Source organism: Sorex araneus, chromosome X (genome assembly GCF_027595985.1).
Source record: "Sorex araneus isolate mSorAra2 chromosome X, mSorAra2.pri, whole genome shotgun sequence".
NCBI lineage: Eukaryota > Metazoa > Chordata > Mammalia > Eulipotyphla > Soricidae > Sorex > Sorex araneus.
In genome coordinates, this window is record NC_073313.1 from 31,284,433 (window position 1) to 31,310,075 (window position 25,643).

The 25,643-nt window shown below is 38.5% G+C and overlaps 1 protein-coding gene across 3 annotated transcripts in view; it reads left to right on the forward strand.

Moving 5' to 3' along the window:
* GK (glycerol kinase) overlaps positions 1–23,881 on the forward strand; it is an 81,988-nt gene extending 58,107 nt beyond the window's left edge. For 2 of the 3 annotated variants that reach the window (XM_055122395.1, XM_055122396.1), the window contains 10 exons: positions 1,596–1,638; positions 2,090–2,170; positions 7,521–7,599; positions 8,741–8,837; positions 10,185–10,269; positions 11,636–11,756; positions 11,869–12,012; positions 15,581–15,661; positions 19,990–20,076; positions 22,034–23,881. In XM_055122395.1, the coding sequence (XP_054978370.1) occupies positions 1,596–1,638; positions 2,090–2,170; positions 7,521–7,599; positions 8,741–8,837; positions 10,185–10,269; positions 11,636–11,756; positions 11,869–12,012; positions 15,581–15,661; positions 19,990–20,076; positions 22,034–22,044 (829 nt within the window). In that variant the 3' untranslated portion in view covers positions 22,045–23,881. The remainder of the gene's footprint in view (positions 1–1,595; positions 1,639–2,089; positions 2,171–7,520; positions 7,600–8,740; positions 8,838–10,184; positions 10,270–11,635; positions 11,757–11,868; positions 12,013–15,580; positions 15,662–19,989; positions 20,077–22,033) is intronic. The other variant, XM_055122397.1, reaches the window with a different exon arrangement.
* Positions 23,882–25,643: the final 1,762 nt, after the last annotated feature.

Here is a 25,643-nt window from a genome sequence, read left to right on the forward strand (position 1 = left end):
TTTCATACGGATCCTAATCTAGTGGAAATATTTACTTTTACAGTATGAAACAGGTTAAGTTTAATTTTTACGAATAGTATAGGAAATTAATTTAAAAATAACAGTTTTTCAGCTTTGTGGAAGAAAATGTTACGATTGTGTGTTTTAATCTGTAAACACATTGGGAAAGACCTCCATCTAGTTTAATTATTGTCTTCAAAGTCTTACTCTTGAACATATCATTGCTTTTTAAAGCATACTGAGAGTACATTGGGGTGAGGAGAGAGGAAAAATGCTCAAGCTAATTCTCAACTCAGGATGGACGTAGCTGAAAACTTTTGAGCAGAGCTCGCACTTGAATTTGTTTTGCTCCATAAAACAAGCTGGTTGCTGAGCAGCTTCTGCAAGGTGTCCTCTGCCTGGCTCTGAACTGAGGGGTCCCACTTCTGCCATATCCAAAATGTCTCAGCACACAAAAAGGTCTGGGGTCATAGGGCATTGCAGCAAGAACAGCTGGCAGAAAAGAAATGCACCCCTGCCCTAGACAGTGCTAAAGAACGTCAGAAGAGTTCAGGGTAGCGGTCAACTCAGCTGAAAAATATTTCCCTGGTATCAGCTTGGGCCGCTTATCTGCCTGGCACAAGTCAAAAGTCCTCTGTCTAAGTGTCCAAGTGTCAGATTTGTGGCAGAGTTTGAAGCTAACGCTGATAAGGCCTCCACTGCAAAACCCCGCGGTCCCATGGTAGTTGTCGTTGTCTGGCACCTGCCACTCTTGGCATTCTCTGCCCCGTCCTACAGAGCGTGGCGAGCAAGGTCTTTATTAGCCCTCCCCGGTGTCCCAAGCCTGTCTCCATTTGGGTCACTGTCTGCACTCTCACCCTGGCCTCCTCCAGGCCGGACAACTTCAGTGTTTCTGTGTTTATGACTTATGACTCATGATTAGTTTATAGTGACAGGGCTTACCTGCTCAGTCTCCAGTGGTTGATTTTTAATCATGATGTTTCCTTTCATATAGGTTAGGAACAGTCACTGAACGTAGAATGTGTTCTAATTCAGCGTTTAAGAAACAGCCCTGAGCTATGACTAAGCACAAAATACTTTCTAGGCACACCTCTGAGATAGAGTGGGTTTACTTCCAGAACACTGGAATCAAGTCTCATAAAGGTTTTCCTTTCCTACAACATAGGGAACCTATGTTTACCTCTGTTAGTTTATGGTGTATCACATCTTAAACAATGTGTATCCATTAATTTAAACATGCTTTATTGCTAAAAATGATAATCAGCACTTGAGGCTTTGAAGGGTTATGATTTTTTTCTAGAGGAATGATTTGTAAAAAACATGTCTGCAAAGTGCAGTGAAATTGAAGGGCAAATAAGGCGAGGTCTGCCTTTACCTGTATTTTTCTAGTAAGATTGCACTAAGTGCTTTTTTTGGCTTTCAAACATATTCCAAATAGTGATACTTGTTAACTTTTGAAGTTTCTAAAACTTTTTATGACTTGCTGTTTAAATGTACATGTACAAAATGTACATCAATTTGTATTATTAATGTTCCATTGTTTACTTTTTAATAAAACTAACATTGTTTATTCTTCCCTCCTCCTCCTACTATAGGTATGGAACAGGCTGTTTCTTACTGTGTAACACAGGCCGCAAGGTTGGTTTTTGTTCCAAACTAAAAGATTAATGAAAGTCTTCTAACTTTGTATGAATAGGCTTTGAGCATAATTTGCTACTAAACATACTTCAGAATGCAGCCTTTACTGATTTTTAGTGTTTAAATTAAATCAGAATGTAAAGGGCAAAGAGCACCAAATTTAAGTGATTCTGGAAAGACCCAGTTTAGGTTCTATGAATATTGGCTGTTGGTAATTTCATCCTTGCAATGATACATAATAGGGTCATAGCTGATTCTTAATGCAAATCTAAACCAGAACATCGTTTGAACTTTTGATACTGTTTATATTTGAACACTGCTGATTTTAGTCATAGGGATTTATTTCTGGTACATTTATTATCTTTTATCTAGCTTATCATAAATATAATTGCAATTGTCATAGTATCTTGTATTTTCTAATGTTGAAATTTTTTTTTCCTCCTTCCTACAGTGTGTATTTTCTGAACATGGTCTCCTAACCACCATTGCTTACAAACTTGGTAGAGACAAACCAGTATATTATGCGCTGGAGGTATGTTCTTTAAGACAGTATGAATAATATTTCAAACATCCAAAGATAACAAAAATTTCTTTGTCTTCTAACCTCTTTTCTGATAAGACTCAAAAACTAAGTTTTCTTCTTGGCATTTGTGTGGAAAAAATCTAGGACCGCTCTGGAAATCGGGACACCCAAGCGATGATGAATATTTTGTTTTCTAATTTTATTTTAGTTAGTGAACCTGAAAAATCAAAACATAAAAGTGGGCATAAAGTAAAAGTAGATTTGTAATACTCTTTTCTTGGTTTGGGGAACACACCTGGTGCTGCTTAGGGCTTAGTTGTCACTCAGTCTGTGCTCAGGGATCACCCCGGCAGTCGTCATGGACCATATATATGGGGTGACGGGTATTGACCTTGTGTCAGCTGTGTGCAAGGCAAGTGCCCTACCTGCTGTAGAATTTCTTTGACTCCAGTTTTTTTGTTGTTGTTTGTATTTGAGCTATACCTGGGATCACTCTGGGAACTGTATGGGGTCCCAGGCATCGAATCTGGGTCAGCCACATACAAGGCAATTACCTTACCTCTTGTACTAGCACTCAGACATATTGTTCATATTTTATTACAGTAAATTCAGCATAATTACATCAATCATGCTGCTCCTGGTACATGTTTAATATTTTCCTCATTTTCTCAAACTAACTGCCTGTCTGCCTTCCTTCCTTCTTTTACTTTTTGGGTCACACCTGGCAATGCTCAGGGGTTACTCCTGGCTTTTCCCTAAGGAAATCCTCATGGCAGTGCTCAGTGAACCCTATGGGATGCTGGCCGCCCCGGTGTATTATGGATTTGACCCCTCTTTCTTGCTTGGTGGTCCTCGGTTACTTCTGAGACTGCACCCAGGAATGACTCCCCTCAGGCTGGTGGACCATATGTGGTGCCAGGCATCTAATGATAATGAGTATCAATTGCATGGGAGACATGTCCTTCCTAAATGATCCTATTTTCTTTTTTTTAAATGCTGTTATTTAGTTTAGGAGTCTGAAAGAACACATTTTTAATAAAAAAACATTTCAATTAAAAAGCGTATATCTTATCCTCCCCCCCTTTTTTTTTTGCTTTTTGGGTCACACTCATCGATGCCCAGGGATTTCTCCTGGCTCTGCACTTAGGAATTCCTCCTGCTGGTGCTTGGGAGACCATATGGGCTGTTAGGGAGTGAACTTGGGTCAGCCACATGCAAGGCAAATACCCTACCCACTGTACTATCACTCCACCCCACTTATCTTCCTCTTAAAGTCTTTTATTTTTCATCTGCAGTGGAACAAACAGAATAATTTTTTGTTCTTGTGGATAAGGTATATATTGGGGGGCTGAAGTGATAACACAGCAGGTAGGGCGTTTGCCTTGCACATAGCCAACCCCGGTTCAATTCCCAGCATCGCATATGATCCTCCAAGCACTGCCACGAGTATTCCTGAGTGCAAATCCAGGATTAACCCCTGAGCATCGCCAGGTGTTACCCAAAAAGATAAAAATCAATTACATAGAGAAGATATTGGCTATCCATATGTATTTTCCTAAAAAAATTATTTGTTCCCCACCTTTGAGCATTTATTTTTTAATTTTTTGTTCTCATATTTTGGGGAGAGGTGATACCAAGGATCGTATTTTGGGCATCACACGCAAGGCATGTGCTTTACCATTGAGTCACCTTCGCAGCATGAGGTATTTGTAATGAAATAAAAAACATGAGGACTCTATTGCGTTATTAACCCCATCATTTTCACCATCTGTCCTGTTGTTGCGTCCAAGATTTCCATTTTTTTGGTGTGTTCACTAGACAGTTATTAGTACTGTTTCCTTCTCAGTTGATAGATTTTGTTAAGTTACTTAGTTCATTTCTTTGGTCCCAGGCCTTTTATGTCCTATCCTTATTTTCTCCTGTTGAGAGATATCCTTTATATGTTTTTTTACAGTTGTTCTTCTGTAGGAAGCCTATTTTGTTTGTCTTTATTTTGCCCATTTCCCAGGGTGAGGTTGGAGGGCAGTGTGAGAGATGAGTTTCAAATCCAAGATAACTGTTTTTCCCACACCCCTGTTGGCCAATTTTGATGCTGATGAGATCTCTGCTTCTGTGACCTAAATGTAGCTTCTTTGTAGATAATTTGGCTTTTTAAATTTTATTTATTTATTTATTTATTGCTTTTGGGTCACACCTGGCAATGCACAAGGGTTACTCAGTAGTTACTCATATGGGATGCTGGGAATCGAACCCTGGTCGGCCGCGTGCAAGGCAAACACCCTACTCGCTGTGCTATTGCTCCAGCCTCAATTTGGCTTGTTTTAACATGATTGCTTTACCATTGATATTCTATCACTTTATAATTTATCTGGGTTTGGATTAATTTTCACTTATCCCATATTTACTTGAATACAGGTGCATCTATTGTCAGGAAAGTTGTCAGTATCTTTTCTTGAAGCTTCTTTACCATTATCTCCATTGTCTCTGGAATGGCTGTTTTATGGTTATTGAAAACTTCCAACTCACCCTCAATGCTTTTTTTTTCTTTTTGAGTCATTCCGAGCAATGCGCAGGGGTTACTCCTGGCTGTGCACTCAGGAATTATTCCTGGCAGTACTCAGGGGACCATATGGATTCCTGGGAATTGAACCCGTGTCAGCCGCATGCACGGCAAAAGCCGTGTACTATCAGTGTACTATCACTCCAGCCACTCAATGATTGTTTTTAAATATTAAAAACAGTATTAAATATATGTGTAATTCACTTAAAAAGTATATTTTAGTGTTTAAAAAACTCACACATTGTATTTGAAATACTCTTTAATTTTCTTTTGAAATTTTAAAATATCTCTGCTTAGGATTTTTTTAGAATTTGCTGTTAGGGTTTGAACCCAGGGCTTCATGTATCCTAACACTTTCTGATATGTTTCTGTGTGCTGTATCCCACATTTTGTATTTTGCATTTCCACATTCCTTCCTTGAAACAAAGAAAGAAACCATTTTTATGAAATAATAAGACTCAAATGTATGAGACAATGTATAGCTTAAAGAAGCATAAATCCTGCTGTCATAATTTAAAATGAATTATAAAAATATAGAAATAGTGCTTGATGCGTTACAAAAAAGAGGAAGTAAAAAATGTAACCTGTTAATTGAAAACAAAAATAAATAATTGAAAGGGAGAGGTGCCCTAGGGAAGTAGTACCGTGGGTAGAACAGCTTGTCCTGCATGTGGCTGACCCAGGTTCCATCTCCGGCACCATATCTCTGTGGCACTATTTAACTGTTCATATTCTCATCTCCCCATAGCTTTTTTCTTTGCCTTTCATTTTCTTCAGGATTTGTCTACATTTATTTTTCTCAGGGGCAAGGGGTGTGGTATACCCAGGATATCATTAGGGATGAGTCCTGTCTTTTCCTAGAGGAACATGGGATGTTGGGGATTGAAGTCCGGTGGGCTGCATGAGGGAAGTATCCTACCCACTCTTCTGTCTCTCAGCCCCTATTTATCTACATTTAAAATAGTTTATTCTACTTGTGTAGTCATTGTTTACTTGTCTTTGTGCGCTCTCATTTTGGTTATGTCTGTCTTAGCGTGTAACTGTATAGCTTCAGCATAGTTTCCCAGAGGGCCATGACTTAAGAACAAGGTCCAGTTGTACTTGTAGTTGATTGACAGAAGAGTTAGGTCTTTCTCTGTAGCACTGTCATCCAAATGTTCATCTATTTGCTCTAGCGGGCACGAGTAATGTCTCCATCGTGAGACTCCTTGTTACTGTTTTTGCCATATCGAATACGCCACGGGGAGCTTGCCTGGTTCTTCTGTGCAGGTGCGATACTCTCGGTAGCTTGAGGGATGAAGGAATCGAACCCGGGTCGGCCTCGAGCAAGGTAAATGCTCTACCCGCTGTGCTATCACTCCCGTCCTCTGGGGAATTATAATTGGGAGAAGGTAGAATCTCCTCCTATCATTTAAGATGGCTTTTCTTTTCAGTTGCCTGCCATCTTCAAAGGTGAAGTTGACCATGTTCCACTCTATCTCGCCTCAGAATTTAGACCATCTAATTATCTGTGAATTTGAAGCCTTTCATTTTGCTTAATGTTTCAAAGGCTAACTGATACACCAATACCAAAATGTTTCTCTCTGCGAAGTCTTTTGTTTTCTGATAAACTTCCACTTCCCTAGTGACAAAACATTCCTTTTGCCAAAATTTACATCTTCTGGGACGTCAACAGTGACTTAGATTTTTTTATTTCGTTCTTTGGGTTTTGTTCTGGTGACGCCTCTGTGGGTGCTCAGGGCTTCCCCCTGGCTCTGCACTCAGAGATGACTCCTGGCAGGCTCTGGAGAACACATGAAGTGCTGGGGTTCGAATTTCAATCAGTCGCTTGCCTAGAAAACACCCTACCTGCTGTTTGATTGCTTTTAGAACCTCATAATTTTCGGACCCTCATTGAAGTCAGTTTCGGTTATCAGTGCCACATTGTATTGATAAACATTTAAAGGCTCAGTTTGCCAAAGATAACATAGCAATTTTAGTTCTTACTAACTAAAATGTTGAGCCAGAGAGAATAGCCCAGGCGTTAACACACTTGCCTTGCATGTCTCCGAGCACAGAGCCTGAGCATCACCAGGACACTCACCAAGTTAGGAATCCTGTGCCCTGAGCAAAGCCAGGTGTGCCCTGAAAAGTTTAAAAATAAACAAACCCCTAAAACCCTGATTCAAGTCCTATGTTTTCATCCTTATTGCCTTATCCTCCTCTACAGCAGTTGGTGATTTTTGTCACAAATAATAACTTTGTTTTTTCACTTCTTTCTTTAGTAAGTTGTTTCATGAATTCCCAAATATGGGAAATGCACTTGAAAATAATTTAGTAGTTAATCAGACTTTCCTGATAGTAATAGGATAATAATTAGAAGAATATACTATTAGAATTGTTAGAATAATTAGGGAATAATTACCAGCATAATAAAACATTCCTGATACTAAAAGTAATCAAGATTTTATTGTGAATTTGAAGAAACCGTCTTTTCAGTGGTAAGCTCCCCAGTAGTTTGAGAAAAAAAAGAAAAAAAAATTGCGCATAAGGCAAAGCACAGAGCATGTTGTTACCACATACAGGACCAGGGTCTTGCTGATGCTCTATAACACAGTTCTTTTCACAGTCTCATGAAAATCTATTAATCTACATCAAACTTGTTCATTTCTATTAGAAACCTAGTTTATGACTTTTGTAGACTTTCTAACTGGAAGCTTTTGACATTTTCATATCTGTTAAGCAATCCACAGAAAGAATATAGTCAGAAAAGTATATATCATAATAACGTATATTCTTGGATGTCTTTTTTTTTAATAGGGATCTGTCGCCATCGCTGGTGCTGTTATTCGCTGGTTAAGAGACAACCTTGGGATTATAAATACCTCAGATGAAATTGGTGAGTGTATCTACTTTTGTATATACAGTATATCTACTGTGTTATGTTTTCAGGGGCCACAGCTAGGGGCAGTCAGGAGGTACTTCTGACTTGGTGCTTAGCTATCACTCGTGGCAGTGTTCAGGGACCACTTGCAGTGCCAGGTAATGAATCTGGGCCTTCTCTGCATAGAGAATGTTCTCCAGCCCATTGAACCATCTCCCCAGCCCAAATGGTTAAAATATGAACGACAACAACTTTGACATTTTCCTTTGCTGCCTGTTAATACTTGTGCTATTCCATATGTAACATTAAATTGTAAGAATCTAATGTTATTAATGTATGTAATGTCACTGTCACTGTCATCCCATTGTTCATCGATTTGTTCAAGCGGGCACCAGTAACATCTCTCATAGAGAGACTTATTGTTACTGTTTTTGTCATATCCAATAGGCACGGGTAGCTTGCTGGCTGGTCCGATGGTAGTGGGTTATCAGAACTTATTAATGCTAGGATCACTAAAGTATATAATGTAATGAATTTAATTTATACATAAAGACCTATGAATATTTATAAAGCCGTAAATGGACATACAGGAGGTTATTAATGTACCTATAAGGTAGGACATGAAAAATATCAAAGTGTGAAAATTGAACATCGAAGATTACCAGATTTTCTGTGTAAAGCCTAGTCCCGTTGACTTTATCAGATGAGCTGAATAAAAGCAAAAGTTTTTACCTTTTTATTGGTTTAGTATGAAATTTCCAGCACCTATACTCTGTCTACTAATATGATTACTTTTTGTTGGTGGATAATCGTATCTTTCCAACATCTATTTAAATTTGCTGAAAATTAGACCCTCAAACACATTCTCATTGGTGATACCCTGGAGGTCACAAACTTACAAGTCGCTCACTGCACAGTAATAGACCTTAATCAAAACTAGTCCACTTCCTTTATTTCTTGGGCTGGGGACATTCTCATGGATGTGGGGAAATATTTTGTGTTGCTCCTAGCACACTGTTGTAGTTTAGACAGTTTTTCTGTACTAATGAATAAGAGGTCAAAAACCCCATGTTGATGATTTAGACATAATGTTTACCAACTTATTATAAGTGAGCTTATTACAGTTAATTCTTTTTTGTTTCATTTTTCATGGTAGAAAAACTTGCTAAAGAAGTAGGTACTTCTTATGGCTGCTACTTTGTGCCAGCATTTTCAGGGTTATATGCACCTTATTGGGAGCCCAGTGCAAGAGGGTAAGGATTGAAAATAAGGTATGCTTTTGTGAATCTTGAATTCAATGCTTATACCTTATGAATGAATGGTTTTCTCTCTTTTTTCATGATGATCATTATTATTAATACTACTGCTACTATTGTTATTATTATTGTTGTTGTTGTTTGGTTTTTGGGCCACATTCAGCATGCTCAGAGGTTATTCCTGGGTCTGAACTTGGGAATACTCCTGGTGGGCTCGGGAACTATATGGGATGACAGCGATGAAATAGGTTTGGCCACCTACAAGATAAATGACGTACCTGCTATACTAGCACTCCCACCCCTGTTTTCAAAGTATTTAATTTCTTTAGTTTTATATTTTGATGCTAGCATGTTAGGAGAACGTTTACTATTTGGAGAGTCTACTTTCAAGACATTTGAACTTTTAAGGAGTTAAAAATTTCCTTGAAATAAGTCCAGATAGGGCTGGAGCAATAGCACAGCAGATAGGGCGTTTGTCTTGCATGCGGCTGACCCGGGTTCGATTCCCAGGATCCCATATGGTCCCCTGAACCCTCCAGGGGTGATTCCTGAGTGCAGAGCCAGGTGTACAGGAGTAACCCCTGTGCATCACCAGGTGTAACCCAAAAAGAAAAAAAAAAGACAGAAGTCCAGGAATTCATATTAATGTATTATAGTAGGAGAGTTGGCTATAGTCAAGAATGTGCGGCCTGTTAAAGTGTAAGGCTAGGTTTGATTTTTGCCTCTGCTCAGGGATCACTCTTAAAGGTATTCGGGTGATCGTATATGGTGCCAGGGGCTAAACCCAGATTAATTGTATGCAATGACGTACCTTATCTTCTTTAGTATGTCTAAGGTCCCGGTGATAGTATCTTTATCTTTATTGTGTCTACATGTTGTCAGAGCAAAGGGCATAGTCTAGGTGAATATTAATTTGGTTTTTGATTCCTGTCATCTAATCAGATGGATCATGAGGGAGGTTTTTCATTCGTCATTGCAATAGTGGAAACTAGCACTTTGTAAGCTATTTCTGCTTGCATCCAGCTTTTGGGCATGGTTCTTTCTTTTAATTTTTATACTTTGGGAGCCAGAGAAATAGTACAGCAGGTAAGACATTTGTCTTGCACATAGTCGACCCAGGTTCAATTCCTGGCCTGCCATTCAGTTCCCTGAGCACTGTCAGGAGTGATTCCCGAGTATAGAGTCAGTAGTAACCGCTGTGTACTCCTGGGTATATGTCCAAAGCAATTTTTTTCATCCTTTAGGGTATATTTATCCAAAAAATAAACTTCATATAAATTTTTGGCCATTTCAAACCAACGACTCACTAATTTCACTCTAATCTTCACATTTTTGTCATTTTAGGATCATCTGTGGGCTCACTCAATTTACCAATAAGTGCCACGTTGCTTTCGCTGCATTAGAAGCTGTTTGTTTCCAAACCCGCGAGGTAATAAATATGTGCCTTTAAAAAATGAGTCCAGGTTTGGGCTGGAGTGATAGCACAGTGGGTAGGGTATTTGCCTTGCCCGTGGCCAACCCAGGTTTGATTCCCAGCATGCCATATGGTCCTCTGAGCACCGCAAGGAGTAATTCCTGAGTGGAGAGCCAGGAGTAACTTCTGGGCATTGCTAGGTGTGACCCAAAAAGCCAAAAAAAATGAGTCCAATTTTATCAGTCTTTACAAAATGTGTTAAGTACTTTCCAAGTATGTAATTAAAAGCTAAAGTTGCCTGAACTTTAAATCTAATAATTGGAAGTTCTTGTCCTTCCCAGCTAACTTTCTTTCACCTTCCAAATGCTGGGCTGCTCGTAGCTGTGAGGATGTGGGTAGGGGTGTATATTAGGCAATGGAATTGTGCATACATGGATTTTGTGGCCTGGAAGCAAGAAATAAAGCAGTTATGAAAGGAGTGCAGAGGTCTGTTTACAATAGCAGAATCTGGAAAAAACCCGAGTGCCCGAGATCAAATGACTGGTTAAAGAAACTTTGGTACATCTACACAATGGAATATTATGCAGCTGTTAGAAAAAGATGGAAGTCATTAAATTTGCATCTTAGTGGATCAACATGGAAAGTATCATGCTGAGTGAAATGAGTCAGAAAGAGACGGACAGACATAGAAAGATTGCACTCATCTGTGGTATATAAAGCAACAGAATGGGAGACTAAGACCCAAGAATAGTAGAGATAAGTACCAGGAGGTTTGTTCCACGGCTTGGAAGATGGCCTTACATGCTGTGGGGGAAGTCAGCTAAGATAGAGAAGGGAACACCAAGTAAAGGGTGTTTGTAGGACCCGCTCATATGGGAGATGTGTGCTGAAAGTAAACTATAGACCGAACACGATGGCCACTCAATATCTCTATTGCAAACCACAACTCCCAAAAGGAGAGAGAGAATAAAAGGTAATGCCCTGCCACAGAGATGAGGTGGGTTGGGGGTAGGGATTAAGTGGGGTTGGAGGGAGGGATACTGGGATCATTAGTGGTGAATGGGCACTGCTCGAGGGATGGGTACTCGATCATTGTATGACAGAAATGTAAGCACAAAAGTTGGTATGTCTATAAATGTACCTCACAGTGATTCCCTAATAAAAATCAAAAAAGAAAAAAACAAAGGAGAGCAGAGGTGTAAAAGAGAAAAGATTGACGATGACCAGATGAAGGAAAACTTGGAAGACCTGAGAGAAGTCTGAATGGTATCCAGCTGGCACTGGCTGTTTCTATTGAAGGTTCATAAGCAGAAGAATGCCCCTTTCCAGGATGGTACAGTCAAGTACTCTCATCATGTTTCATTATATTGTTTTGTTTTAGATTTTGGATGCCATGAACCGCGACTGTGGAATACCACTCAGTCATTTGCAGGTAGACGGAGGAATGACCAACAATAAAATTCTAATGCAACTACAAGCAGACATTCTGTATATTCCAGTAGGTTAGTAAATCCTTTTCACTATGAGTAGTTTTTCCCCCCTAGAAGCGCTGAGGTTTTTATTTTTTTGACTGGTGTCACTGCAAAGGTGCTGATGTGTCTGTCTCCCCTTCAGTGAAGCCCTCCATGCCTGAAACAACTGCCCTGGGCGCTGCTATGGCCGCGGGGGCTGCGGAAGGTGTCGGCGTGTGGAGCCTTGACCCTGAGGATTTGTCAGCAGTTACGATGGAACGTTTCGAACCCCAGATCAATGCTGAGGGTAATGTTGAAGAATAAACGTTTTCATGGTAGCCCGTGACCAAAGGACCCTAGTGACAAAGACATAGCCTTTCTTTTGATTGATTAAGGAACTGAAGGAAATGGAAGTCTGAGCTTTCAGATTCAGCTCTTGGGCATCTTTGCCTGCAATGGATGAGTTTTGTTTTTCAAAATGCTAAAATCATGTTTATATCCTTTCCTTCAGCAGTTACCGCCCTCTTATAGGATAACATTGCCACTCTCAGTTCAAGCTTGATAGAATGAGAAGGGCCAGGAATTTGACTCAAGTGGTAGGGACACTTGTCTTGCAGTTGTGAGGCCCTAAGGTCCAATTGCAGTCCGGCACCCCAGGGAGAGACGGAGAGAGAGAGAGGGAGACAATTTTCCATCCACCCCCTAGTGACTCAATCACCTTTGATGCCAATGGCCTGGCTGCAAGAATGAGGAGCACTAGTAACTTTTTTCAGGGGGGGGAGGTTGATTTGGGATCTCACTCGGAAGTGCTACTCTCAGTGGTTATCATGAACCGATCCACTATTGGGGGACATTGATCCCTGATCTCCTGCATGCAAAATGCACTCTAGCCCCTTGATCTCTTGCCCCACTTCAACTCTGGTAACTGTTAAGGGTGGCAGAATCCACTTAACTGAAAGAGATATTTAACATTAAAATAATTAAAAATTTAAACCAATAGCAATTCAATATCTCAGTCATTTCCTAACAAATGAAGCTAAACCACAAGTTTCAACCAACACGTTTATTGAAATATAGTGATCTATCTCTTTTTTGTCTTTTGTTTTTGTTTTTTTTGGTTTGCTTTGTTATGTTTTTTTTGGTCCACACCCAGTGGTACTCATGGCTTTCTCCTGGCTCTGCATTCCTCCTCGGGGACCATACATGGTGCCGGGGATCGAACCCAGCTTTGCCCAGTGTGCAAGGCAAGGGCCCTACCCGCTGTACTATTGCTCCGGCCCCAGTGATCTATCTCTTAAATTGAAATGAACGTGAGTACAAAAATAAGATTTCATAATTTAAATTTGGGGCTTTTAGCTTTTTAAAAACCTATGCCTAAGCAGCCTTCAAGTGGATTTTCAGGTACTTTGAAATTCGCTTTCAGATCCACTTTTGTTTAACTTTTTTTTGTCATTTTGGGTCACACCCAGCGATGCTCAGGAGGTGCTGGTTTTGCACTCAGGAACTACCCCTGGCAGTGCTCGGGTGACCATGAGATGCTGGGAATCGAACCCCGGTCGGCCGCTTGCAATGCAAACGCCCAACCCGCTGTGCTATCGCTCCAGCCCCTTGTTTAACTTTTTGGAAGACAGTGAAAGCCTTAATTTTATTTACCATATGCAATAAAATGAACTTCAATACCACTTATTTTATCTCATTATGTACCATATATATATATATATATATATATATATATATATACATATTTATATCAGTGTGAAAATGTGTTTCAAAAGCTGATTCCAGCTGTGCCTTTTAACTTTTGCAATGTTGGATAAAAATATGCAGTTCAAGAAGCATTTCTACCTCTGAAAACACACTTTTTAGGAAGAAAAGTATGTTCAAAGCAGTTTATATGATCTCCAGATGCTAATTCCACGTTGTGATTCAAACGCATAAAGGTGACTGGCTTGGATTGCTTTGTTTCTTTTTGTTTTGGGTTTAGGGATACACAACAATTTTAGGGGACAGTCCATTACCCATAGTGTTACTTGGGAGAACTTAAGAGGTGCCTGGCATCAACCTCGCTGCAAGATAAGTGCCTTTATCCACCCCCTGTATTACTATTTTCTGAGAAATGCCATCTTTGTCCTTTTAAAGAAACTCTGTCTGTATGTTCTTTATAGTTTAAAAATTTATTTTTTTGGGGGGAGGCACCACAAGTAGGGCTTAGTCCAGGTTCTGTACTCAGGGGTGCCTCTTCTGTGTTTTTCTTTTTTTTTCTTCCCTTTTTTTTTCTTTTTGGGTCACACCCGGTGATGCTCAGGGGTTACTTTTGGCTCTGCACTCAGGAATTACTCCTGGAGATGCTCAGGGGACCATATGAGATGCTGGGGATCGAACCCGGGTCTGCCGCGTGCAGGGCAAATGCCCTACCTGCTGTGCTATTACTCCAGCCCCTCTTTTCTTTTTTTTGTTTTTGCACCACACTTGGTTGTGCTAAGGCCTCTCGGCTAGTTTTGTGCCTCGGGATCACTCCTGGTGGCTTGGTGGAACATATATGGTGCCCGGATTTAACTCGGGTCAGCTGTATGGAAGGCACGTGCCCTTCGCCCTGTACTATTTATTGCTCAGGCCTTCTGTGTCATCCTCAGAGGCAGATAGATTGTTGCTTATTTCTATCAGTGTGCTTCGATTTGTGAGCCACTCCCTTCTTCACAGAAGACGCACTTACATTCTCACAGCAACGGATGCTTAGGTGCAGTCACCCTCTTAACAGACATCTGATTAGAATATCAATGGCCAGAAACTGTACTGATGCGTGTCTCCAGGTGAGTAACTCTTGACTCATCTGGAGACTCAAGTGTCTTGCAAGAGGTTCAAAGCACAAAGACAATACACTAAGGTAACTGGTATGGTGAGACTTCCTTTTTCAGTGAAGTGGAAAGTCCAAGCAGGTTCATGGAGGTTGTCTTCCAAAGCTTTCTGTGGAAAAGGCTAGGAAGCTTGAAAGAAGGGTACCCCCATGCATACTTCAATATCTTTAAAAGCAATGCAGTGTGTGCATGTTCTAGTTCCCAATTTTGCTCCGTCTTTTTTCCTGTCTTTCTAGAAAAGTCTCACATTCAGTGACACTTAGGGTCCAAAAAAAGTGACCACCTAAGCCACGTTCAGAGATAAGTGGTCCAGGGGATGTTTGGAATTCATGTTGGGCATGCAGTCTCCTGCTTCAGTGCTCTCCCTGTTCTAGATTGCTTTCTTAAAGAAATCCTGTCTCACAGGAATATAATGTTATGGTTTTTTTTTTCTTTTTGGGTCATACCTGGCGATGCATAGGGGTTACTCCTGGCTCTGCACTCAGGAATTACTCCTGGCCGTTCTCAGGGGACTATATGGGATGCTGGTTATCGAACCTGGGTCGGCCGGGTGCAAGGCAAACGCCCTACCCGCTGTGCTATCTCTCCAGCCCCAATATAATGTTATATTTTAAAAAATACCCCAATTTTTGTGACGTCCTTTAGCTGGATCAAAAATTAGTCTTTTGAGCTTTCCCACATCAGCACCAACTACTCAATTTTAGCACAACCTCAAAAGGGAACACAGTAGTTGCAGTACCTCCTTGTGGGCTCAGCACCACCGGCCGGAAGTGACTCCTGTCATGGTGGGCTGCCGCTCAAGCTCTCCCATCACCTGCACATCCACCCTGCGTCATTCCTCCGCCTTCTCAGCAAGCATCTCTCAAATGCAAGCAAACGTACTTGCCCCAGTCTGCGTTCTGGCCGAGCCCACTCATGTGTACTGTGTGTAGCAATGATGTCAAGGATGCTGGGTGAACATAGGCACGACCATCTCAGTCAATCGCCTTTCTTTGGTGTATGTTTTTCATTTCATTCTAGAAAGTGAAATTCGTTATTCTACGTGGAAGAAAGCGGTGATGAAATCAATGGGTTGGTGTACCACTCAGACTCCAGCAAGTGGTAAATTTCAGTTTTCAGTTATTGTCACATTGTTGAAAAGCTTTTTATAGTATCTGACCATTTATATTTAATAAGGCTTCTCCAAAGAAAGAAAAGTATCCCATGAGTGTCTATCCATTTGAAAAACACTTTAACACATTGACGTGTGCTCCACAAATTGTGTTAATTAAGCCCCAGTTAAGTGTGAGGCACGGGTTGTGTCCACCAGCACCAATGTGTTTAAAGTTTGATACATCAAATATCATCAAATATAAATGATCAGGTTGCTCAGCATACTTTTACGCCTGCCACATCTTTCTTATTCAATTCCTGGTGCTTCAATGAATTGGTTTTCTAAAAATAAAATTATTTCCACTTTCTTCTTAATGACAAAAAAAGCTAGAATCTTTCCCCTCTAATTTCCTACTTTACCTTTTTAGGAGGCTGTCATTATGACTCAAACCCAATGAAGGCAACATTAATTTCAGAAATGTTTTTTGCTGCTTCCTAAGTTGATTCTAAGTTTGGCAAAACATATGTTCTGGAAATTCATTAGCATTAGAGAGGAGGAAAGTGTATTAAATGTATAAATTGAAAAGTTTTTGGAAAGAGACAATAGAGGAATTTAAAAAATCATTTAGAAATGTGTTGAGGGTGCTGGAGCAATAGCACAGGGGGGTTGGGCGTTTGCTTTGCATGCGGCAACCCCGGTTCGATTCCCAGCATCCCATATGTCCCCTTGAGCACTGCCAGGAGTAATTCCTGAGTGCAAGGCCAGGAGTAACCCTGTGCATTGCAAGGGTTTTTTGTGTGTGTGTGACACAAAAAGCAAAAAAAAAAAAAGAAGAAAAAGAAATGAGATGAGTGTCATCCCCCTACCCAGGACAACTTAACTCCTGACTCTGCATACAGAAATTCCTTTTAGTGGTGTTTGGGGGACCACATGAGATGTCAGGGATCAAAGCCTTGTTAGTGTGCCAGTTCCCACCTCCTGTACTTGGCTGTCACCAGGCCTTGAAAATAGTTTAAGTTTAAATCATTTAGTTGTAAATGGTTTTAAACTAAGCTCTTTTAATATAAGCCTTTGATTTTAAATGATCCTCTAATTTTTTGCCAAATGTAAAGTTTTGAACACATAGAATTAAAGGACACACCAGAGAATGATGTATTAAACTTTAATCGAGAGAAATTTATAAATGGAATTTGAATTTTAAATTATTTAGCAGCGAATTGTATTTCGAGGGGGCCACACCCAGCTCTGCTCTGCCTGACTGCTGCCAGCTGTATACCCTAGGATCACTCCTGGTGAGGCTCTGTGTACCCCATGTGGTGCCCGGGATTAAACTGGGGCTTGTCAACTGTTAGGCAAATGTCTTAATCCCTGAATTATTAAATTCACCCCCTGAAGTGAGTTTAGAACCACTTTGAAAATGTCTGACTTCTAGAACAAGCAATCACCACTACCTATTTCTATGATCTGTATTTCTTAGAGTTTTCTACTTGAAGTTTCTAGTTTTCCTCCTAGATTAGCTCAGTTTGCTCCCACTTTCTTTCTAAAATGCAACAGACTTTTTTTTGGGGGGGGCAGGTGTTTTTATTGGCCAAGACTACAATGTTTTTTTTCTTTTTGGGTCACACTTGGCATTGCACAGGGGTCACTCCTGGCTCATGCACTCAGGAATTACTCCCAGCGGTGCTCGGGGATCATATGGGATGCGGGGAATCAAAGCTGGGCCGGCCACGTGCAAGGCAAATGCCCTACCCGATCCGATGTGTTTTCACTGCAGCCCTAAGACTACAGTTTTGAGACTTCTCCACCACAAGTATTTTTCTAGCACAGTGCTAGTTGTTCTGTAAGATATAACATACGTACACCCCAATTTATTTCTAGTTGCCCTTAATAGCTAATGATAAATTGAGTGATCTAATTTCTTTGAATAGTGATTTTTTTGTTTGTTTCTTTTGGGCCTTGCCCAGCAGTGCTCAGCAATGACTCCTCGGGGTTGGGTGCATATATCGTGCCAGGGATCGAATATGGGTTGGATGTGTGTTGGGAAGCAATCTTTCTCACTGTAATGTTTCTCTGGACCTGATTTTTTTTTTTTTATAACACATCCTCCCTGTTTCCCTCTGACATGCTCTATGCCATATACGAGCTCACACACACTTCTCTCTAGTACACGAGGAAATAATTTTAATTAGAAAATCTCCTGAAAACCAATTGATTGCTTTCCCTTTCAGTACTGTACTCTTAGGGAATTGGTAAATGCCAGGAAAAAGTAGATGAATGAAAATGGAAATTACTGCTTTAGTTTTTGTGCAGTGTTAATATTAAAAGTAACTTGATATTTTTAGATTTTTTAAAATCTTGTTTTTGTTTCAATTTGGCTCCAGGTGATTTATGTGAAATGTGTAGGTTTATTAAAAGCCATCCAATGTATAATTTTAGTTTCTAAACTTATAATACAGTAATAATATCCATTTACTAAAATGATAATTGTTTTCATTTTAGCAATTTCAGCTGCAAGATTTTTTTTTGTTTGTTTATGTTACATCTCATGCTCAAGTCTTACCTCCTGGCTCTGTGCTCGGAGGACCATATATGTACCAGAGATTGTTCTCGGGTTGGTCACAATGCATGGCAAGCACTTTGTCCAATGTACAATTATCTGCAGCCTATTTTGGAGAAAATTTATTATACATAATTATTTATCTTTTGTTATACTGAAAAATCTTTCCCAAATTACATTTTGGGAACATGCCACATTGGTTTAAAATGCAGTAAACAGCTATTAAATATTACATATAAATATTTTATATATGTTCACCATTTCCCAAAAAAGGAAATAATTATCAAGGTATGGCACCTAAATTAACCAGTATGAATAAAGGTAATCCTCAGAATGTTCTTAAATTACAACTCACTGTAGTATCATGGAAAAGTGATAATTAAATTAGCACTCACAGGATTTTATGTTTGTGGGTTCTAAAGAAGTGCAAAATAAGTTTTCTTTTCCAAAATCAAATTTAAATGTCATTGCTCTGAGTGTAATAACTTTGTTTCTTTTAAAAAATTGCCAATGCTGGTAAAATGGGAGAAATAATTTATATCCCTCTTTAATGAACATTTTTATAAGATAAAAGAACTACACTGTGAAAGGGGAAAATCCTCCAGAAATGTCCAAAGAAATGACTATCATCCATTTATTTTATTGCCAACTATATTGCCATAAGTTATTAACTGTTTTACAGAAATCCCTCCATATAATGGTGGCATTTTCTTAATCCAGCGCATGTTTTAAACATGCTTTCTAAAAGTGTTTGAGTATTTTACATATATAATGCTGTCATTTAAGGAAAGCCGATATTGGACTTTTCCGTATAGGAGAGAATCTCAATAGAATTCAGGTTAAAAAATATCAAGCCTGTGGCTGGAGCGATAGCACAGCAGGTAGGGCATTTGCCTTGCACACAGCCAGCCCGGGTTCAATTTCCTGCATCCCATATGGTCCTCTGAGTACTGCCAGGAGTAATTCCTGAGTGCATGAGCCAGGAATAACCCCTGTGCAACACCGGGTGTGACCCAAAACACACAAAAAAGAAAATATCAAGCCAATCATGTTCTCAGAAATTTGTTTATATGGCTTATTTCTTGACAGTGTCGGGAATGAAAGCCAGGCCCTCTCACATGAGAGAAACAGGCTCATTCCCCCACACCTCCAACTTCGGTGGTTAAAACATTTAGAGTGAGAGTATCAGGTCCACTTCCTTATGCATGTCTCAATTAAAAAAAAAAGAGAGAAACAGTGTCAGGAAGAGTACAGGGATCAAGGCTCAGGCCTTGCCAGCAACTTACCCAGTTCCAAGCCCAGGCACTTGCAGGTGTGGCCCCCCAACAATAAGAGGAAAGAACCGACATTTTAAGAAAAAAATAAGATTTAAGCTTCCTATCCAGTGGGCTGACATCTCACTTTGGATAGCTGAAAGATGTCTAGGTTCAACACTGGAGAGTGGATTTATTGTCTTTGAGGCAACATTCAAGAAACTATCAAAGCAACAGCCTCCCAAAAAGTTCTCCATAAGCTTTTCTCTTGCCCGTGGAAGGCTTATGTTGACCTGTGTATTATGCTCTTTATTTGTGGCCTGCTAGCTGTCTTGTTACCTGCCACAAGTCTTCAATGTTGATTGATATTATTAATTTGAATAATAACTCTTTGCCAGCTTTTGTGAATATACTTTTGTTACTTAATTTGTTTTGCTATCATGTGATTCTTAACGCAAATATTATAATTCTGTGTCTCTCTTTTGGTTTGCTTGACTGGAATTCCCTTCTGCTTGGATTGCTACAGGTGACCCTAGTATCTTCTGTAGTCTACCCCTGGGCTTTTTTATAGTGAGTAGCATGGTAATGTTAATCGGAGCAAGGTACCTCTCAGGTCAGTTACTCTTTAAATTAGACAATTGTATTAGTTAGCTGTAATGTGTTTGTGTATAACTCAGCCGCAGATAGTTTGCAGTGTTTTCATTTGTTCTGCCTATGTTTAAGCACATGAAAATCAATGACAAGTCTAATGAGTTCGACCATGTTTGGAAACAAGCCGAGTTAAGCACTGTCACTCGGCTTACCCCCGTTTTTACTTTCAGTCGATGACAATTTCCTGCGGGGATGGCTACGTTTGCTGGCCTGTCAGAGGCAGAAGTGTCAAAGTGCTCATACTAACATTTCAATGGAAATGACTTCCAGAGTGATGGATGAAAGTTAAAGTGGCATTTTTGACATGTGCTCAATTGACTTTGAAGTTCATGCCTTTTGTGTTCCGTATTTATGAAAGTTTGCTAAGTAATTCTATATAAATATTTCAATTCTGGTGAATTTTTGCCAGAACATCTTAGCAAAATTTTCTTATAAGGCACATAACTACCAAAAATGTATAGTCACAGAAAAGAACACATTCTGCGAGCTGAGTTTTCTTGAAATGATTATTTAAATTGGATATGAATATGAAATTGAGTTACTGTTTTTGCACGTTGACTTCAATTGAGTATTCTTGTAAATATAAAGTTGCTTAGTATGTTTCGGGACACCTTGAAAACTTGTGTGAATTTAAATATGGTGAAAATTTGAAAATATTTTGCCATATTTTGAAAATATTTTGAGGTATTTTCTAATAGAGAATTTTTAATCTAATTAATGACATGTGCAAACAACTTATTCAGCATGTTGCCAAGAAAATACAAAAATTACGAATCTTCATAATTAGGCAGAATGTTCCACTCTTCCTGAATTACCAATCACATCCTGGTATTAAGATGTCAAATTTAAAATATGTGGAAACAACTTTGTAAAGATCTGACAAGTCCGTATTCAGCTTGACTTTATCCGTTTACTGGTATATATATATATATATATATATATATATGTATATATAGATAGATAGATAGATAAGAGAATAGAAAATATTTGTATCAAAAGACCATTGCATTATATCTCAGTAATGATAAAATTTGGGTTACTTGCAGAACAATTTCAGAATAGATCACCTTAATTTTCCTGGTTTTTGCACCATTCCCAGCAGTGCTCAGTGTTTGACTAGCTTCGGGTTACTCATAGTATTCCTTGGGTATCATGTACTGCTAGGAATTGAGCCTACGATCAGGGCAACCAAAAAATACTCTTAGGCAGTTGAGCTATCTCCTGGCCATACTTCTTTTCTATGTTCTATATTCTCCATATTTACAACAAACTTATTTCTTGCTTCCATAAATGCGCCCATAATAATTATACTTTATATTGATCTTAGCTTTTTATACATTACAAAAGCACTTCTGTTGGCATAAATCAGCAGAAGTCTTTTCGATTGGCTTCTTGGAAATGGCTGGATGACACTGTAATTTAAGTTTACAATTTAAGTTTGAAATCCATTTTGGGAAATGTTATATACTTTTTTCATTATCCCGAGCCTTTGTTGTTGCATAATTATGGTCTGAACAACAAAAGAAAAATAGATGGGGTATGAAATGATTTTATTGATGTCCTATGTTTTCCCTTTTCACATAACTGTGAAAAGATGTGGTATATAAAATTTGACATGTAGCACTTCTCTAACACAAAGGCTACATTAAGTATACAAATTTATAGACATCATTAATCAATATGGTTTACATCATTATTTTTTATCTTGGTAACATGCTGAGATTTAAGAATAGTGAGAATTTTTTGCCTCGGTAAACAATTGACAATGTTAATATTCACTATATTTACAAGAATTTTACTGTAAAACTATTTTGAAATCAAAGGGAACTTTTGTTTCATTAAGAGAATAAGTCTTCATTGCTTTTACTCCTGAATTGCACACTGTATTGATGTATATGGTTTTTGTCTCCCTTTTTTAGGTACCCAGTAAATAGTACCAGTTCATGGATTACAAAGATTGGAGCTTTTTATTTAATGAGAGAATTCAACAATTCTATTTCTGTATCGGAGAACACTATGCATAGACTCTGGTTTTATTTTTGAGCCACGTGTGCTGCATGATTTATCTTCCAAAGAGACTTGTGTCTTGAAATAAAATGCAGCAGAACGAATAGTATAACAACATTTGGTGTGTTTTTTAACATTTAGCTAAGATTGGACCAGCCATTTTGAGGGTCATCCCTCATAATTTTGGTCCCATTTTCTCTAAGGAAGAATTTGTACCCTGTCCCGTCAATCTTTTGCCAGTTAATCACTGAAGGGTCAGGATTTGATTCTCCACACTACACATAGTTAAAAGCCATGTTTGTTTCATTCCCCAAAAGCTCTCTTTTCAGCATATTAGATTCAACACAGTATATGCACTAAATTTTTTTAGTTAAAATTTAGAACCCACACAAAGTATATAACTTTTGAAAAGTCTTTGCCAAAACTGAAATTATTGAGACATTTTACTGTACAATCTTGCTAGTTATATTGAATTGTTCTCTGGATCTTATGTGATATTTCACATGCTTTCCTTTTATTTCCATCTGTTTGCATTTTTTACTTTATATGTTTTCATATGTGTCTATACAATTTATATATAATGGTAGCCGTTTATAAATTGAGTACAATTTACAAGGCTCACTAATTACATTGTATTGTTTGGGTTTCACAGGGACAATAAATACCTTTTTTCTTTTCATTTATCCTTTTAATATTCCTTACTTTGTATAACACGCAGATATTTTATACTGGGCGTATCCCATTTATAAATTAAGAAAACATTGTTTTCAGCTGGTTATATTGAGGCTGGTCTGAAATACACCACTTTGTGCATACATTTTTTTTGGGGGGAACCACTGTATATATATTTTTTGGTAATGGTTATCCAGATTATTTACCATAAACAACTTTTTGTTAAAGAGCCAATACTTAAATTTTAACTAAATGTTCTATGTCAATAAGAGAAAATGTACTTTATGTCTTCAACTTTATTTGTTATACCTTAGGTTTTTATTTGTTTTAGCTTAATAGACACTCTAAATCTGGACGGAGCACTACAGTATATGTTGAGTTGGAACACAATCACTGTCCTATATACATATTTTTGGATATCTCTGTAATCCTCGTGAGGTATAGCAAAAGAGCCAACTAAGGTCCTAAATTGACAAGATTGCTCTTTTTCTAATATGGCTATTGCTGATATGCAATTATAAACTCTGAAGACAGGAAATTATCTATACTTAATTGTATATAATCACAGCTAAGAATCAGTTTTCCATTATAATGTCTTTTAACGAAACCACTGATTTTCGAGATTTAGTATGACATACTGTAAAGATAACCTACCACACCTTCTTGATGTCATTTTAAATATTTAAAACTTCCTGTTTGTTACAAATAAGGATTTATTGCTTCCTAATTATTTTCTTCCATGCTGAAAATGGGAACATGTATAAATAGTATAAGGGGATTCATTTTGTTTGAAATTAGTGGTCACCTCTAAATTGTATTTGCTGGGTTTTATTGATGCAGCTGCTACTTTAATGACAGTATAGAATGGTTCTGTGAAATTACTGCATTTTGGGAAGGGGACATTATTTCTAGAAATATTGTTTCTGCGATGATTGGGTGAATTGTAAATAATTGTGAATCTCACTGTTGAAATAATTTTTAGATTATACTAATTTTCTATAAATCACAATATTTATAAATATTTGAAATTGTTACATGTTGCTATTTAATGGTAAATTTACTTAAAATAAACTGACCACTTATTCTTTCTTAGATTTCTCATTTTTAGGGCATAATTTAGAGGAAAATTAAATAAGGAAAATGGTACAGGAAATAGAAACTCATCACTATCAGGTGTACTCTAAGGAGTTAATCACTGCCATAATCATTTCTGAAATTTTGAGCACCTGAATCATTTTATTAAAAACAGACTTCAATTTCCTATCTCAGCAGCTAGAAAATCATGTTGGCAAAATTAACAGCCATTTTTCACTGGGATCCTTTGTAGCTCACCATTTTGTTCTATTCGCTGTTTTAATTGCGGGGGTTAACAGCATCATTGTTCTCCTAATTTGATAGACAGAACCTTGGTTAATGGAGAAAAATTCATCTAATTAATATATATGATAAACACGAACATACACACTCACTATGATACAATCAAGAAATAACGCGAATGGACATATCCATAACCTCCCAAAGCTTCTAGTGGTACTGGAGTAAAAACTTAATCGACTGGAGTTCATGCTTTGCATGCAAGCGTCTCAAGTGTGATTCCTGGCACCACATGGTGCCCTGAGTACTGCCTTGGCACCCTGTAGGTTCCACTGAGCCCATCAGGAATGGTCCTTGAGCATAGAGCCTGGAAAATATACCTAAAGACTACTGGATGTGGCTCAAGAACAACAAAAAATGTTGAAATGCATAATATCATTGTTAGCTGTTCGCACTGTGTTAAAGATGGTTAAATTTTTCATGTACGACAGAATATTTTGTTGAAAAAATCCTTATTCTTCTCTCTCTAATTCCTCTTGGCCAACAACTGTTCTACGAGTTTTGTAGATTCCAAATATAACTGAAGTCATGCACTAATTTTCTTCCTGTATTTAGGCTATTTGATTTCACATCATTATTCAGGTCTGTTTCCATTGTTAAAAATGGTAAGATTCACCCCTTAATTGTAGTTTAGGTAATATGGCTACAGTACTGTTAAAGTTTAAGGTGTCAGTGTCTGAAGTTACTGTACCTCATCACCAAAGTGCCCAGGACTCTCCACCCTTCTATAGGCTCTTGTCTGCTCTTCATTCCCCCACTGGTTTTGCATTGCTTTTATAACCCAATGACAATGATTTGTCATATTTGATACTGTCTGTTCCCTTGTTTTGGTTCTCTGTTGTCCACCGTGAGTGAGATCATCCAGGATTAGTTTTTCTACCTTTGACTTACATTGCTTAACAAGATGTCCTCTAGTTCCTTTTAAACTGCAAAAAAATGTGCAAGATTTCATCTTTTCTTGCAGCTGCTTAGTATTCCATTGTGCACATATTCCACAACTTAAATATTATTACCTTTTTAAAAATCACTGACATTCAGTATAAGAGTAAGAAGGAAATTGTCTGTCATAGAGGCAGGGGTAGGAGTCGGATGGGGGTGGGAGGGATGCTGGGGATATTGGTGGTGGAAAATGTACACTGATGGAGGGATGCTTGTACAATCATTGTATGACTGAAACTCAAATATGAAAGTTTTGTAACTAGCTCATGGTGATTCAATAAAATTTTTTTAAATAAAACAAAGTTGTTCTTGATTAAGTGTCACCCCTACAATATCTCAATACCAGTACCTTCACCAGTGCACATTTCCTGCCACCTATATATGCCAGTTCCCCTCTATGGCAGACAGTTTTCTTCTTCTATTCCACCTCACTGTTCCCCTTTTAGGTACTGTGGTTTGCAATAGTTTTACTGAACGGAAACTATCACATGTATTAGTTTACCTTTCAGCATCCACTTATTGTCCAGAGTCACTATT